This window comes from Pan troglodytes, chromosome 2 (assembly GCF_028858775.2).
Source record: "Pan troglodytes isolate AG18354 chromosome 2, NHGRI_mPanTro3-v2.0_pri, whole genome shotgun sequence".
NCBI classification, from domain to species: domain Eukaryota; kingdom Metazoa; phylum Chordata; class Mammalia; order Primates; family Hominidae; genus Pan; species Pan troglodytes.
Genome location: NC_086015.1, coordinates 69,321,684 through 69,339,597, shown reverse-complemented (window position 1 = coordinate 69,339,597; position 17,914 = coordinate 69,321,684). Strand labels below are relative to the sequence as shown.

The 17,914-nt window shown below is 40.3% G+C and overlaps 1 protein-coding gene across 34 annotated transcripts in view; it reads left to right on the top strand.

Annotated features, from left to right (window-relative positions):
• MAGI1 (membrane associated guanylate kinase, WW and PDZ domain containing 1) overlaps positions 1-16,641 on the top strand; it is a 674,091-nt gene extending 657,450 nt beyond the window's left edge. For 23 of the 34 annotated variants that reach the window (XM_009445792.5, XM_009445790.5, XM_054680758.2 and 20 more), the window contains 5 exons: positions 5,232-5,325; positions 5,455-5,515; positions 6,559-6,702; positions 8,829-8,967; positions 13,035-15,286. In XM_009445792.5, coding sequence (XP_009444067.1) covers positions 5,232-5,325; positions 5,455-5,515; positions 6,559-6,702; positions 8,829-8,967; positions 13,035-13,789 — 1,193 coding nt within the window. In that variant the 3' untranslated portion in view covers positions 13,790-15,286. Of the gene's footprint in view, positions 1-5,231; positions 5,326-5,454; positions 5,516-6,558; positions 6,703-8,828; positions 9,108-11,014; positions 11,104-13,034 lie in introns of those variants that run through there. The other 11 variants (XM_009445802.5, XM_009445806.5, XM_054680764.2 and 8 more) reach the window with 4 other exon arrangements.
• The last annotated feature ends 1,273 nt before the right edge of the window (positions 16,642-17,914 follow it).

The window sequence follows — 17,914 nt, the reverse complement described above, 5'->3', positions numbered from 1 at the left end:
TGATGCTCATATTTTAAGTGGGTCTGAGAAACAGCATTTTGGAAATTAGAGTTGAAGCAGGGGAGTTAGATTTCTCAAAAGATGTGGGAGATCCAGGAGGATTTTGCAAACCCCTAGAAGACAAAGAGTGAGCATTACAGTTCAGTGAAGAGATAATCACACTGGATCCACTTCCTTTCTGTGAAAGCGTGTTGGACATAGTTGATTCCAAGGTAAAATGGAGGTGCCTATGCCTCAGGTCTCTTTCAGATCTTTTACTCTAATATTTACTTCATCAAGTGGCCCAAAGACCATTTGTTTCATGATGTCTACAAGGAGACTGAAGGTCTTAACTCAGAGTGGTTTCTAAGCTCTTAGAAATCCATCACGTCTGGGGCCGGGCATGGTAGCTCATGCCTGTAATCCCAGCACGTTGGGTGGCCAAGGTGGGCGGAATGCCTGAGCTCAGGAGTTCAAGACCAGCCCAGGCAACATGGCGAAACCCTGTCTCTACTAAAATACAAAAAATTAGCCAGGCATGGTGGCGTGTGCCTGTAGTCCCAGTTACTTGGGAGGCTGAGGCACAAGAATTGCTTGAAACCAGGAGGCGGAGGTTGCTGTGAGTCAAGATCATACCACTGCACTCCAGGCTGGGAGACAGTGAGACTGTGTCTCCAGAAAAAAAAAAAGAATCCATCACGTCCGGGACACTGTTCTCGAAACCCCAGCAGGCCCTTTGAAAAGATGCTGTGTCCTTTGTGCAGTGCTTGAGTCTACTCTGAGTCCATTTCCATGTCTAGTTCATGCTATCTAATTCTTTGCTCTTGTCATCGGTAGCCTTATTCTTTCTCCAGTTTCACTTATCTCAGTCTTTAGTTTCCCTCACTCTGCTTCCCACATTTTTCTCTGACTTTTCCAACAAAACCTCCAAAACGTGATTCCTCTTTCCTTGGCATTATTGTATGTTAGAAGGTCTGGCAGGAGTGTTTTCACAGCCTTGGCCAGGCCAAGGTTGGGGGAGTCCTTACCTTCACTGCTTTGATTCTCTTTGGGACCAGGGTGGACAATGGGGGAGGGCAGAACCTTCTCTCCTGTGAGATATGGGCAAGGGATGAATGAATAAATACACAATGGCAGCACAGAAGGGCCCAGAGAATAGCTGAACTTACTGAATCTGAACTTGAAATCTAAGAAGTCAAACAATATTTGCATTGTATGGAGATGCCCCATGGAGTGGGAGAGAGACTTTAATCAGACAAGGACAGAAGATCCCTGAGCCAGGTAACATGGAACCATCAGATTGAATCAAGTTCAATATAATGAAAATCTTTAGAAGCTTAAAAATGCTTTATTTGAATAATGGTCCTAAATTTGCACTTCAGATCACTCTGATTCAAAGTATTTGCTTATGTAAGAGGTAGAGCTTGGCAACATATAGATATTGCTGTTTCCCTGGCAAAGGCATTAGAATAGTAAAAAGTCTCCCAAAACTTTTCAAATATTTATGGGATTCAAATTTTCCCATGCTGCCCTTAGATATTTATTACATACGTGTTTATCCAGTAAAATATTTACAACAGGAATAATTGTATCCTTTGTTGATTTGCTTGGCTTTCAATGTGGATTCCGTAAGGGGAGGCTGAGGATATTAATATGGGAACAAGGTTAGAATTGTAATTGCTTGTCACAGATAGATAGGTTGAAACCCAAGATGGAAGCTGCTGTTGGAAGAGTAAGTGCCGAGATTTGGAATAGTCCCTGGACAGGGCTGTGAGAGCTGGGATTTGCTTCTCTTGATACATGACTGCTATTGAAAGTGTAGTAATCTCCATTTTCACTCCTCTGGGAGAGCTAAAGTAGGTATAAACACTGTTTAATAAAGGATGTTGGGTACTTTCTGGAATTTGTCATAAAGTACCTAATCTGTCCATGTGCCTTGCAGTTTTAAAAGTCAAATAAATTGACACCTCTTTCTAATACTGTTTCTGGAGGGCAGGGAGACTCATACTCTTGTTTCAGGCCCTTCTTTTATATTTTTTCCACTGTAAGTGGTCAATTTTGCTTTGGGATAAAGCTCTTTTTTATAATGGGCTCATCTTTATATTTTAAAGCGCTAGAGAGCATTTCAGCAAATACAATCCTGGTTTAATTCCAAATGAAGAAGTAAAAGTTCATTAAAACAAGTATAACTTTATTGATAGTATAAAAACATCCTGGAAATCTAGGGTATACCTAAAATTATTTTGGTGCTGCTCTGAGGATGGCTTATAAAATCTAGCCATCAAAGCAGGGTGTTTCATATTTTAATTCATCTCTGATACTGCTTGGTGAAGTTGGTAGTATTTATACAGTAAAATAAAATTATTTCTTTTTTGAAAGGAATGTTCCAATTAGATATGATTTCCTCAATACCAACACATAATTCCTATGTAAACTGAAAACTAAAAGTTCACTGTCAGGCAGGTCCTGGGTTTAATTCCCAGTATCTCCACCTGCTGCCTGAGTGACCTTAGACGTATTACCTACATTTTCTACACCCCAGTGTCTTCATTTGTAAACTGGGGCCATAATTGCACCTATTTTATTGAGTGGTGAGAGTCAAATGAAGTATATGGTAATGGACTTAGCACAGTGCTTGGCACGTTTAAACGATCATTAAATGGTGCTTCATAGATTAAGATAAACAACAAATGAGGAAAATTCAGCAAGGTCAAATCGACATTTGCATGCTAAATGTTAATTTTACTATGCTTAAAATTAAGCTTCAACCCAAAAAAGAGTTTCACAGACATACAGATGAGGAAAAAAAATAGCAAATAAAGGATGGGAATAAAAATAATAAAGGAATTCTGTGTATTGGGTGATTATCTCATCAAATTATGAAAGCAGCAGAAAAATAAAAATAGTTTGAGAATGGAATCTGATCTGCTCAGAAAACTCTGGCTACCAACAACACACAAGAACTGTAAAGAGGAAACTCTGTACAATTCAATGATTATAATCACTTTGATTACAAGGAGACATTCTTTTTAGTATCCTGATTGTGATTTCCCCATGGCCTGAACAACGTGGTGATTTCTGAGAGTCTCCATAAAATTAATTGCAATGAGCAATATGAAGTTTGCTAAAAGACCAATACACGTGTTTATGAAAGTTCTGCAGAGTCACAGCGATGGGCTATACAGCTTGTTTGTCCTATTTAGTGACACAGTGAGCGTACTTTATAAAATATCACTGATTCATCACCTTGGTTCTGCTGGTTAACTGCCCTCAAATGGGAGTCATATGAAGGAGCTAGTTTTCCTCCAAAAGCTCTGAAAATAATTTGCTGTTAAAATAGTGTCATTAAAATAGACGAACAATATGCTTTTAACATTATGATGACAATAATAAACACATGGTACCAAAAATATGCTAATCACTTCTGAGCAGATTTTGTGTGCCAGGCACTATTCCAAACAATCTTCTTGGATCATCTTTGCCCCAATTTCCTTAGATAATTCTCTTATTCCCAGTGTGCACACGAGAAAACTGAGGCACTGAGAATTTAAGTAACTTTGCTTAAGTCCCATCCAGGAAATTGAAGAGCATAGAATGCAAAGTCAGATAAGACAGTCTGACTCCAGAATCTGACCTAGTCACCATTGTGCTAAACTGTCTCCCAGTAAGCCTGAGAAACACCACCTCCCCAGCTTGGACGGTCACAGGCATATTGGTGTAGTAAAGACTCAGAGGAGTGCATAGGAAATGATTGGTAAAACAGATTTTGGGAAACATTGTCCCAAAACATGAATGGGATTCACCTAACAATTCACTTGATTTAGTTATTTTCTTCTTACTCTTGTGCCTTAGCTAGAAGAATAATGGGCTTTTATGGCTGCAGTAAATTAACTGTTGAAATCATATTTCGACTTTCTCCTTTTGCAGAGAGCTTAAATAACTTATACAAGGTCTCATAGTAATAAAAAGTAGCAGCTGTAATAAATGTGTATTGAGTGCTTATTGTATGTCAGGCACAGAGCTTAAACATTGCATATACTTTTATCCATGAGAGGGGAATTATTGTCATCACCCCATTTTAACAGATGAGAAAAATAAGGCACACAGCTAATGAGTAGAAAAAAAAGGTGATTTGATCCCAGGTCTGAATCTCAAGCCCATGCTTTTAACCACTATGTGTCATGAAAATAAAATAACAGGAAGCCAGACCAAAGCTGAGTAAGATCCTTGGGAAATGTAAATGGAAGATAGACCACAGGTAGTTGGGATTTGTGGGATGTCTTTTGTTCCAGGACTCCAGTGGAAAGATATTTATTATAGGTATCTCAGTTTGGAATAGTTAACATATTTTCCCATATAATAGTTAAATGTGATGGGAAGATACATGTATTCAGTAAACACGAAAGTGCCTACTATAAGCCATAGGTCTCCTGGTAACTTCTAGATTTGATGGTGCACTGAATTAAATGGGCATGCACAGGTGAATCTTATAATGGAACCTAACACCACATTTAGCATTTTCTTTGTTAGAAAATGTATGACGAGTTTCAGTCAACCTACAATTAAATATTAAAAATACAACTTGCTCATAGTTGGTTGCTACTTGCCTTGGTCTTAATGAAGAAATTATTAGTAAAGAACATATAGCTATTACTATAGGACTTTTCATGAGTGATACCAAACAAGATCTGTCAAGAGTTCCATATTTTCAGGTGTGCTTTATTAAAAGCAGTGGGAAAGAAAGTGGATATTATATGTGTGTTTAACAAGTTGTTAGTACACTTCTGATTTTAATATTCAGTTGAGGAAATTAAGCCGACTCACTAAATATTGCTGATAAATTGCAGGAAACATGGGTAGAGACATTAATTATCAGACTTTAAAGTTCTGGAAGAGAATTCTGCTGTGGTGCAGCACTTTGATGGGACTGCCTTTTTTCAGTGGCAGGGGAGGAGTGAGAAACATATACCTTGGCTAGAATTTTAGAGCAGTGTTTTCTTTGGCAAACTCTGTTTTATTTGTGGAGGTGTCTGTTTGGGAGGAGGGTCATGGGGACATACATGACCCACATCAGAGAAGATCTTAAAATGGTTTATTAAACTCCTAATTGTCTAGAAATTCAAGTCAGACTGCTTGAAATGGGGACAGAGAAGTCACACTTGTTATTCAGATACAGGGCTTCTGCACACCTCCTGGCTGGAGGATGTCTTCTCTGGGGTCTTCATTTCTTTATGCTCTGTCCCTCTTTGCAGAGTCCTCGAATGCCACCTTGCTGACCAATGCAGAGAAGATTGCCACCATCACCACCACACACACCCCTTCTCAGCAAGGGACCCAGGAGACAAGGTCAGACATGACTTTGGTTTCCTTTGTTAAAGGGGAAAAAAGTAACTCCCAGCATGACAATATATGTCCTTGATTCTTTCTCAGTTTGCTAATGGGTTGCTCTTATATTTATTTCTTTCACTTTGGCAGGAATACCACCAAACCAAAGCAGGAATCTCAATTTGAGTTCAAAGCACCCCAAGCAACACAGGTGAGCACCATGTCTCTTTTTTCTCTATACTTTGCACATTTCCTTCCAACTTTCTCAAGCTACTTTTATGGGATATTTTTTGAAGCACCTTTAATTTAAAAGAAATAACCTTTTGTGAGGTGATTTACCAAACGTATACTTACATTTGATTGTCTAGGAAATAACATTTTATTTTACTACCTTAAAATATTCCTAGATAGCCTTTTCTAGGGGAAAAAAAATGAAAAGCAGTAATTGTCACAAAGATCGGCAGTTAGAGAAAGCAAAGCAACCAATATCTACTCATAGTATTCATAAACATGCTTCTGCCAATGTCTTTTTGATAAGGTGTTTTTCAGGCTTGAGAATTTAAGGTGAGATCCATAGAGCAAAATGCCTGTCCTCAGGATGGCGAGGGAGAGTGTGAAAATACTAGCAGGTGAAACAAATTTGAGGAACTTTGGGTGATGCAAAATTAAACAGATTCCTTTTATTATTATTATTATTAAGAGACGGGTCTCACTGTGCTGCCCAGACTGGACTGAAACTCCTGGGCTCAAGCAATCATCCTGTCTCAGCCTCCTGAGTAGCTGGTATTACAAGTGCCCAGCTGGGTTCTTTCTTTACTGGTTGCCTGGGGGCTTTCAGTTGTCCCTTCATAATTTTCCTTGATCAGGATTTGGAGAGGTTTTGTTGGTATCCTCATGATGGGCGCAGCCAGCATTTATTGGACACAGGTCAGGGAGGCTGGGCATCCAGCAGCCAGGTGGCTGGTATCATGTAATGAGGAATTGTCCTTCCCCAAATGCAAATCACAGCCTCACTGATTAAATTTTAATCCACATATGTTATAATAAATACACAGATGCATATAGACATGCTCATAACTGTTTTCAAATTCTGGAACTGTGACTTCTGAGATTAATGAGGATGAATCAAGATTATTAATAAACAAGAGTCACCAAGAGGGGGATAGAGATTGTGCCTTTTTGCCAAGAATGTTTAGGAAGGGTCCTATGGATATTAGTTCTCCTAGAATGATTGCATTTAATTTCTTTAAATAGGAGCAAGATTTTTACACTGTGGAACTGGAAAGAGGAGCCAAGGGATTTGGCTTTAGCCTTCGAGGAGGCCGAGAGTATAACATGGACCTCTATGTTCTGCGCTTAGCAGAGGACGGTCCTGCGGAGAGGTGTGGAAAGATGAGGGTAAGTGGAGAGAGGAGTCTGGGGTAGGTGCAAATAAACCATCTGCAGTGAATTCTTGTCATATATGGTTAGAATGTTCATGTTCATAAGAATTACATTTTCTGTACCTTTCATGATTCTCTTAAGTGCATGACTCCTACCCTACCAAATATTTCTGCCTAAAGCACAATTAATTATAGATGCTAAAGTTAGGTGAACACTTCCAACTCTTTGGGGTTGATATAGGGAATAAAGGATTTAAATTACTTTCAAATATATTAAAGTAGATATTTTTCAGAGCCCATTTCTATAGTTTTTGTGCTTAATGTCATGGGGCAGGCACATCACTTGACAGGAATTCTGGGGTACCCTGGGATGCTTAGAAAGCAGGAAAGCCATATGGCCCTGTAGATTCTGGGCAGTGAGGTCTACTTATCCTCTAGCTGGTTACCAGTGGTCTTACCTTAGGCTCAGAGACAGCAAGTCTACTCTCTGCCTTAGCAAAGAGCCAGGGCTCTGTGGCATGAATATTCAGAGTTGCTCTGTAGTAAGAGCTACAAATTTTTAATACATAAATGCCAAAAGTCCACTCTGCTCTGTTTCGCTAATATCTGTTACTGTAGATGAATGTGCTGTTCTCCTGGGCAGATTAGATGATTAAGAAAACATAAATCATCTACCCATACATAGGTCACATAGATTGGGAATTGCCCATGGAGAGCCATTTACAACAAATTAAAAGAAATCAAGACAGTCAGGCCAGGAAAGGAAAAAAGTGAATGCAGTTGGGCCTGAGCAGAAAAAGGGAAAAACTGATTAAGGGTGAGGATCGTAACACTTGCACTTAAGCCACAATCTTGATGTTTAAGTTTCTTCAGAGTGAATTTTTTAACATTTAAAATTGAGAAGGTAGAGCATTGAATGTGTTTTAAGAAAATTAAACAGTGAAAAATGTAGTAAAAATACAGTGTCCAGGGCCAAACAGTATACCACTTTCTCTCATATTCTTTTCTTTTGCATGTATATATTCAAGGGGAGATACATGGTGGTATATATTTTTTTTGTTTGAAATTTCAGATATAAGGAATTTATTTTCCCTTGCCTTTTAATCACTTTAAAAAGTTAATTACCTTAAATTACTTTACTTTAAATTACTTTAAAAATTTAATCACTTTAAAAAGTTAATCAAATGAAATATTATTATGCTACTTTGTATAATGGTGTATAGTTTACATGACAGGTTTACATGTATTACCTGATTTGATGCCAGCAGCTTGGTAGGTGTGAGTGGTATTATCAGCCTCTTCTATAAGTAAGAAAGTAGACTCCAGGAAGTTAAAGTACTGGGAGCAAATCAGTTACCAAATGATAGGATTCAAATTAAAGACTGTAGACTTGAAAGCCAGTGCCATTCCTCCTCTTTTTAGAATATAAGCTCTATTTGAGTGGGGATCTGCCTCGTCTTATTTATTCTTTTATTTCCAGTGTCTAAAATAGTGGCTGACACAAAGTGACTGCTGCATTCAATATATCAGTCAGGATTATGGTCTCATCTGAAGTCTCATCTGGGGAAGGGTTTGCTTTTTAAGCTCACTCACATGGTTGTTACCAGGATTCAGTGCCTTATAGGGCAGTCCCTCATTTCATTATCATGGGACTCCAGAGGATAGCTCATAACATGCATCAGGGCAAACAAGTGAGAGAAGAAAAGAGGGCAAGTAAGACAGATGACAAAATCGTTTTATGACCTGATCTTTGAACTGATATCATGTTTGCCATATTCTGTTTATTAGAAGCAAGTCACTTGACGTAGCTCACATTCAAAGGCAGGGGGAGGTTACACAGGTTGTGAATGCAAGGAGGCAGAAATCATGGGAGCCTTCTTAAAAGCTGCCTACCCCAACCATTAACATGCCCTTACTGCTTTTTCCCCCCCTTTCTCATGTAATTTGGCATATATGTAGTTTTCTAATTTTTTAAATTGTCTTTCCCTCTTTAGAATATAATCTCCATGAGGGCAGGGATTTCTGTTTGTTTTTGTCACTGCCACTTCCAAAGCAATAGATGTTCTGCCACGTGCTTAATAAACATTTGGTGAATCCGTACATGAATTTCAAATCTCACTTAGTTTTCTTTTGCTTTGGCAGATTGGTGATGAAATTTTAGAGATCAATGGTGAGACCACCAAAAACATGAAGCATTCTCGAGCTATAGAACTGATTAAGAATGGTGGCCGCAGAGTTCGTCTGTTTCTGAAGCGGGGAGACGGCTCAGTACCAGAATATGGTGGGTCAAACTATGAAAACATTCCTTCCTTCCCTGGCATGACTCCATGAATTTGTCTCCAGAACGGCAGCAGGAAAGTCTTTTTTGTTTCCCCTATTCACCAGTGTCTTACCAGCCTCTCGCACCATGTGATTATTTGCCTCGCTTGTTCTGAAATCTCTACACATTTCATCCTTTTGCTTGCTTACGTGGACTGGGGCATGGCCTAAGACAAGATCTTTATAGCCCCCTTTCTGATAATCAGAGAGAACGTTTTGTCTAGTCCGACCAAGAGCGAAGGAATGTTTGTTTGTACTGTGCCAAACTGTTCCTCAGATCCAGTTGTTAGCACAAAATGACTATATACTCCTTTTAAGAAGCAGGAAAGCAGGTTTCCTGAGTGATATGTTGAGGCACAATTATTTTTTCCTTTTTGGTTACTTGGTGTCTTTATTTAAGAGGCATGAAATTTTGAGAGATTTGGGGGCTTTGCTCACCTCCTTTATGCTCTGTATACAACACTTCTCCATCCCCCAACTGGTGTCTTACCCCAAATCAGACCATCTGAGCCCACTACTATCAAACAAACAAACAAAAACTGTTAATATATTAGCCATAATGTTTTTAAATGATAAAGGATGAAATAAATTCCCAGTGCTCATCATGAGGGAAACATGTGACTATACCTTTCCTATGAGGAAAGCCAGGTTATACATAGAGTTCCTTTGTCATATCTTTAGACTTGATTTGAGTAGACAGCAATGATCTTTACATAGCTTAGTGTTCTGATGGCAAAATATTGTATATGATAATAATTATGTCCTATTTATTTGAGATTTGTGTTTAAAATTAAAAAAAAAAAAAAAAAGAAGCTATGCCCTAGATGTAGGGCTTTTTTTCCCAACCAAAGGTCTACAAAAGTTTCTATAGAAACTGTGATTGAATGGTCCCCAGATACGTTGGTCCCCTTTATTAGGGATTTATCTATTATCACCCTCTTTTCTGAAAGTCATTCTGCACAATTCTCAGTTGCATTTTGGACTTGATGAGATGTTTAATTCAGATGCAGCTCAAGGAGAAGGATAGCTCCTTGGAGGGCCAGCCTTCCCAGGTGTTGGACATTTGTACAGGTGCAAAATACGAGGGGTCCGAGGTACAGGGGGAGGGTGGGTATTAGACAAGGCCCCTATAGACATGGCCAACCACAGGGGAAGTATTTTGACAACATTAAGATGCCGTGGCTGTGCACTGTACTGAACTTCTGACCATTAGGTGTATTGATACCACTGAAACTGTGTAACATCGTCTCCCTTTTCTGTCTTCCCTATGCTTCTGTTGGATGTGATATTTCATTTGAGAGTCATCGTCAGTAACCTGTGTACCTTCTCAAAACCTATGTCTGTTGCACTGAGGATGAAAATCCAACACTAACAAATGTTCTTTGGGCTAAAAATAAAGATCATTTAAATACATGGTTTTCCAAGAAGGGTTGAACCTGCCAGGGTTGTGCTACTGTAATGTCTTCATGCGTCACTTGGACTAAATCTCTCTAATTCCATTGATTAGAGTCACAAATGGGTTATAATATGTTAAGTTCCAATTTTTTTCTGACTTGATTGGAACCTGCTTCTCTGTGAGGCTATTTTTGTAATGAGTTTTTTGTACTTAATTTAACTGCCGCGGTCTTTGGTGGGGGTGGGAAGGGATTTTGTTCTTTTGTTGTTTATTGTTAATGCTCTCCTATGCCAGCCTGTCATTGTTCCAGTTGTTTGAAAAAACAAAACAAAACAAAACAAAACAAAAAAGGATGCATTCATTGTCTGGGTTCTCGAGTCACCTTATGGCTGTCTAAAAATGTCACTGTTCCGATTGCGGTCTCTGCAGCCTTATTTGAGTGTTGCCTTAGACTGTCTGACTGGACAAATAAACTCTCTTTGCCCTATGTTAACAAATGTAGATTTTTTTTTCTTTCCTCTGTGTTATAGGGAATCTAAATGTTCAACTTTTTCTCTTTCTCTCTTTCTCTTTCTCTCTGACTGTTCTTGGTGCTGGGCCCTCCCTTCCACAGCGATGATACCTCCTAATATCGCTGCATGTATGAGAAATGAAAAGCTCGGGGAGGCTTGCTTCTACCTTATGGGCCATAATCAAACTACGGTTTGTAGCTCAATCAATACTAGGTGTTTCTGTGCTGTGGCCTAATTTCCTCATTGCTTCTGCTTAGCTCTGTTTTGATATGTTTGGCAATTCATTCTGAGCACCCTGCGTTCTTTGAATTGTAAGTACAACGCTGACCCTGTTGAAGTGTTGCCTTCCCTTGTCTTAAAAGTAGGCATAAGAATCCACTGGTGATCCAAGTGCCTTCCTGTATCCACATCTTCAAATGACCTTTGTTAAGAACCTGTTCTTTGTTCATTCTCGTAGCCAACCCAGTATTTAGAAAGAATGAACCTTGTATCATGGAGCCCTGTATCATAGGGCTTTGCTAGATGGGAAGACGAGATTTCCTGCTTGGTCAGGTATCTCTTTGCAAACTGCAGTCCATGGGCCCAATCCTGTCCATAGCCTGTTTTTGTAAGTAAAGTTTTATTGACACATAGGCACACCCATTACTTTTGTGTTGCCTGTGTTTTTATACCACAGTGGCAGAGCTGAATAGCTGTAACAGAGATGGTGTGGCCCAAAACACCCAGATTATTTACTATTGCCCTTTAGAGAAAGTTGGCTGACCCCTGCTTTTGGCTTTTCACTTGCTTTTTGTTAAAAACCCACTCTAGGTTTTGGGAAGTTGTCATGAAACAGGTTAATTGCTAAATATTGACCTTGTTGGCTCATGAAAGATCCTTAAAGAGCCCCAGTGACCCCTTAGTCTCTGACTGTCATACAAGTCTGCCCTCCAGACTGCAGTGCCTTGTTTCAGGTGCTTTGCTTGGAATGGTGTCATGTGGATGACTTGTTGGGTTTAGTTGCAACAAAGCATCCTAGCTTTGAAAAGAGCTCTCCTCAATTCAGGACACTGCCTAAAACATTTGCACTGTCATTTCAAATATTGAATAATGATAAATAGGGGCCATTATGGGCTGCCCTGCTTTTAAACCTGTAGAAACCTTGATGTTATAGGAAGCAGCCCAGTGACTCCAAGCTCTTAGATGTCATTATGACTGCCTCCCATATCATAAAGAAAAAGTGCCTCTAAACCAAAAATTGTATTTGACCCCCATCCAATCTCAAATGTGTACCTAGCAGCTTCTCTTCCCCTACCTTTTATCTATCAGAAAACACCTTTTAAAAACAGTTCCTTATTTTTTAATGTGTGCAAAAGTAGACAAAGTAGTTGAATAATACAGATAGAACAGTTTAATGGGCCCTTGCGTACATATCCCATTTGCCAGTCATCAACATCTGGCCAGCATGTTGCCTCTGTAATCCCCTTTGCCTGCTACCCTGGATTTTTTTTAAATAGAAGTATACTTCTGCATATGGTAAAATGCATAAATCCTGAATATACAGTGCAGTAGATTTTTCACTTCTGTATGCGCCCATTTAATCACCACCCAGATAAGATGTAGATGATTCCCGCCCTGCTCCAGAAAGCTTCCCAGGTGCCCCTTCTTCACATCAATACCCTAAATTATTTTTAAGTAAATCAAAACAAGTATTCTTTAAAGCAAAGAATATTTTCTTGGGGGTGGGAGAGGGGTGGGCGCAGGGGAAAAGGGTTGGGGGGTGGGAAAGGAAGAACAAGGGATAGCTACAGAGAGGAAATTTTCATGCCTCTAGACAGACTATTTGGATTGTGCCTTTAAAGACTCAAATCATGACTGATTTTTGTCAGTTCTTTAATGATCTATGTCTCGGGTATGGAGAACATTCAGTCAGCCAGACGCTGAAAGCCACAAGTACTAGTTTTTAACCCTAACTACGTGCAGTTATCCTTAAATTAACAAGATTCAGTTGGCTTTGAGTCTGACTGCTTTAACAGTTGTTTGCTTGTTGTGACTAATGAGGTCTCGAGTGTGGGTGGGAACGGGGACAGGAGCCGAGGGACCTTCGTACCCAACTGTTGCTCTCGTTTATTTTCCTGGCAGACCCCAGCAGCGACCGCCACGGCCCCGCCACCGGTCCACAAGGTGTTCCGGAAGTGAGGGCCGGGCCCGACCGCCGGCAGCATCCGTCATTGGAGTCCAGTTACCCACCCGATCTTCACAAATCATCACCACATGGGGAAAAGCGGGCACACGCAAGGGATCCCAAAGGCAGCAGAGAGTATAGCAGACAACCCAATGAACACCACACCTGGAATGGGACTTCGAGGAAACCCGACAGCGGGGCATGCCGACCCAAGGACCGGGCGCCGGAGGGACGGAGGGACGCGCAGGCCGAGCGCGCGGCAGCCGCCAACGGCCCCAAGAGGCGGTCCCCAGAGAAGCGGAGGGAGGGCACCCGCAGCGCCGACAACACTTTGGAGAGGAGGGAGAAGCACGAGAAGAGACGAGACGTCTCTCCGGAGCGGAGGCGAGAGCGGTCACCCACCCGCAGGAGAGACGGCTCCCCCAGCCGGCGGAGACGGTCTCTGGAGAGACTCCTGGAGCAGAGGAGGTCCCCCGAGCGCAGGAGAGGGGGCTCGCCCGAGCGCAGGGCCAAGTCCACCGACCGGAGGCGCGCACGCTCCCCCGAGCGCAGGAGAGAGCGGTCCCTGGACAAAAGGAACAGAGAGGACAGAGCCAGCCACCGAGAAAGGGAAGAGGCGAATCTGAAACAGGATGCCGGCAGAAGTTCCAGACATCCCCCGGAGCAGAGAAGGCGACCTTACAAAGAATGTAGCACCGACCTCAGTATCTGAGATGCTGAGTCACATTCCAACCTTTACCGTGTCAAAGGTTCTAAGAGGAAAGTCACAAACCTGAAATTATTTAGTTTCTTACCTAATGAAGCATCTGACACCTGGTGATCCTATGAATAACAACAAACATTTTATGCATTTGAAATCTTATAAGAAAAAATATATATGAAAAGTATTGTGCCTGATGTATCATATTAAAGAAAGTATTTTTAAATGCATACTTTTTTGGAAATTATTTGCCAAATGCTGGCCCAAAGGGATATAAATTTTGTTTCTACGTAACCTGTAGAATCGTCAAGAATTGTTCCCGTTTTTGGGCAATCTTTTTCTCTCCTGGTTAAATGGGGCTGTTGATCATTTTCTCTAAGTAAGGGAATTTATTGATTAAGTTTAATTAATTTGATATAGACTGTCATGTAGTGATATAGTGCTATACTGTAGTCGGAAGTTTTTCTTAAAAGCAAAGAGCAAAAATGCAAAGTTTTATTTGTAAAAGCTGAGGACCCTTGGGGATGGATTAGGTTTGCCGATGATCCTAAAAGTAAGCAAACTCTATGACAAGACTACTATTGCAAATGAAGGATATTTATAGCTAAACTGCGCAGCACAAAGAAGTTTTATATTGTGAGTTATAGTTGGTTCAGAAAACAGTTTGTACTCTCCCTGGCCCAGGAAGGCACGGAGACAAAAATGTCGGCCATCTTTACCCAAATACAGCCCAAGCACAGACAGTCAGGTTCGTGATCATCTCCGACATCTGATAAAATCTCATTGAAGGCAATGCCATCACAGCTTTGCTCAATTACTACGAGGAAGAGACAACAAGCATCTTTCGTGTTGTCTCGTCTGATTGGAGGCTGAATAGTAGATGGAATGGGGGACAGTGTGCCTGGTGTGAGGAAGACGTAAGATCCCCAATTTGGAGAGCATGCCCGCCTCCCTTTTAGTAGAAGCCCATGGTTGCCCTTTGCCAAACTGGGGAGGAGGCAATGAGCCTTGGTGGAAGGAACCTCTCTGTTGATATTTAAAGAAGTGAGGGCTGTGGGTATTCATTGTTAGAAATGCCAATTTCACTTTGAAACCATAGTCCAAGTCTCTAGGTTGGTAGAAGGGAAAGGAAGGAAGTGGTCCCAGTGGTTCTAGATCTGGTTGGGAAACTTCTGCCTCATGACTCTGTCCTTTGAGTCCTTTGGACAGCAGCACAAAACATAACAATTTTTATTTTTAAACAGACCCATTCTTTTTGATCCCACAGGAGCTGTGGTTGGGTCGGCCGTAGCCCCGGGATGTGGTTTAAGTGGATTACTGCCTAGCTGAGCCAAAATGTTTGCTTATACCTGTTGGACCACTACAGCAAACCGCTGCTTACAGTGCATTGTGTATTTCTGTAGTACTGTTTTGCATTTTCCATACAGACAGAAAACTTTGCAAGTCAATCACTGTTGTTCCCATGGTACTGTAAGAAAAAAAAAAAGGAAAAAGAAAAAAAAAAGAAAACCAGCCAATCATTGCGTGTACAGAGCTAAAAATTGTAATTAATAGAGCCTGTTGGGAAAAAAAAGAAAACAACTGTTGCCTTTTTTTCTTGTATAAAAGAGAATTTATGACAAAATTTAGCTGTGAGGAATGTGATATGTGTTTATATTTCTGAATATGGAACAAATTGATTCATGGGGATATATTTTAATGTAAACTAAATCAGGTATGTAAAGTTGTTTTAAAATGGGAGACTATATAAGTAATTCTCTAAAGCTTTAGTTGGTTTGAATATCATCATTTCCTCCATGGTGAGCCTGCTTGCGAATTATTAAGCACTTGTTTGCATTCTCTGTTCTTCACTCATTTATTTCTTGCAGTGTGCTATGGACTTAATGCTCTTTCTGTATTGATGAAAAGCAGTATGTGGGCCAATCTTTTTATAAAACACTATGCATATATAAATATTACATTGTTCATAGCTTTATTTGACTTATGGGTTTATACATAACATTAGAATGAGTAGCTGTAGTTGTGTGGACATTTATAAAACAAGTTCCTTTCCTGGAACAGACACAATATACATTCTGTAGCTAAAAAGGAGGGAAAAGTCTGTGAATGCTATTTTTATTATTAAAGTTTTCCATACAAAGCATACATTGAGCTGTAGTAAGGCTGAGGAAGAGTACAACTGAATAATGATGTTCTTTTTCATCAAGTTCCTAAGAGCTGACTTGGAGATTTTATTCCCAGGGCTCCACTGCTAGGATTCTTCTCACTAGTTCTAACAAAATCTGTGATGTTAAATGACTGATGCTCTCAATTGTGATCCAGAGTTTTAAATAAATGAAATCAAGGTGGATTTTGGGAATATATCCTGAAGTTAACATCTTGATGTCCTTCTTGTTGTAAGATGATATTTGACAATTTAAAATCTATGTGCTACCCACCTGGGCTTGTCTCAATCCGTGGACTTTTTGGTGTGGCAGTTTCACCTGAATTCCACACATCAGATTTGTTTGGAAATATTGTACTGTACAGGGACTATGCATTATGCAGAAAGATATAGTTTTCTTTGAACTGCTGTAACCTTAAATTGGAAACTGATTCTTGTGAGCCTACTTTCCTTAATCCCGCCGCCCCCCTCCCCCACTTAATGTAAATGTCTTGATGAGAGATAATGGATGAGTATTTTGTATGATGAAATCAAATGATTTAGGAATTTGTCTCCCTCCGTTACACAGTTGATGCCTGAAAGAATGTTGGGGGGGGAGGACTCAACACCCTAATTGTATTTTTTAAGTTTCTTTTGTGAAAGATTTTTTAATGCATTTTTACTGTAAAAATACATGGAAATGTATGCATTCCACAACCACTATTGCTTCTGGATTGATATCTTCCTTGTCTCTATGTTGTCTCAAATGCATCATGGTCAAGTAATCAGTTGAGGGCCCCTGACTCCTACTTGATGAAATGCCGTTGTGTTGAAAGAGCAGGATCTACGCCATTGCAATAGCATAGTGCCTTGCTACTCAAAGTGTGGTCTGTGGACCAGCTGCCTCATCATCACTGAGGAGCTTGTTAGAAATGCAGATTCTCAGCCCTACTCCAGACCTACTGAGTCAGAATGTACATTTAATAAGATCCTCAGCTATGCCGTATGCACATGAAAGTTTAAACAGCACAGCACAGTATAGCACAGAACCCTGATAATAAAACAAATCCTGCCAAGCTAAGAGCTTCATCACTTCTGGTGTGATTCTTGGGCACATTCCTTAACCTCCTCTGAAGCCTCCATTTCCTCATCTGTAAAAGGACATACTTCACAGAGCTAAGAATAGATACACATCTTTGGCAATCAGAAGAGTCCTCAGTAAATGACACAAACTTTTTTTTTTTTTTTAATTGAGGAAGATTTCTGCGTGGCAATGAGTACTCTACTCTTTTTGTTGTCCTGGTTTATTTTCCAATCAAAATAAATGAAAAAAACTTTTTTTTTTTTTTTTTGAGACAGGGTCTCACTCTGACGCCCAGGCTGGAGTGCAGTGGCATGATCGCAGCTCACTGCAGCCTCAACCTCCCAGGTTCAAGTGATCCTCCCTGCTCAACCTCCCGAGTAACTGGGACTGGAGGGGCATGCCACCATGCCCAAATAATTTTTGGTATTTTTATAGAAATGGGGTTTTGCCCTTTTGCCCAGGCCGGTCACAAATGCCTGGGCTCAAGCAATCTGCCCAACTCAGCCTCCCAAAGTGCTGGGATTACAGGCATGAGCCACCGTGCCTGTAAGAAAAAATTATTTTCTCACTCTATTAAAATGGGGAAGAAGGCCTTTTAATTATGAATAGTATAGTACATACTATTCAACAAAATACTACACTTAACCGTTGCTGAGGAATATGAAACCAAAATGCTGTGCTGTGAAAACTGAGACAAAGTCATCTCGAAGTCTAACTTCAGGAGGTAGATGTGTGTGGAATTAGATATACTCCCAAGTCACACTAGATACGAAAGTTAACCATTCTCAAGTGACCTAACATTCATGGGGGTGGATCAGGTAGTGTTGAATAACTTTCCAGTTTCCTTCACACAGTTTTTGGTTGTTCCTTTTTATGACTTAGTGTTTGGGGTTTTCCTCCAGGACCTAAG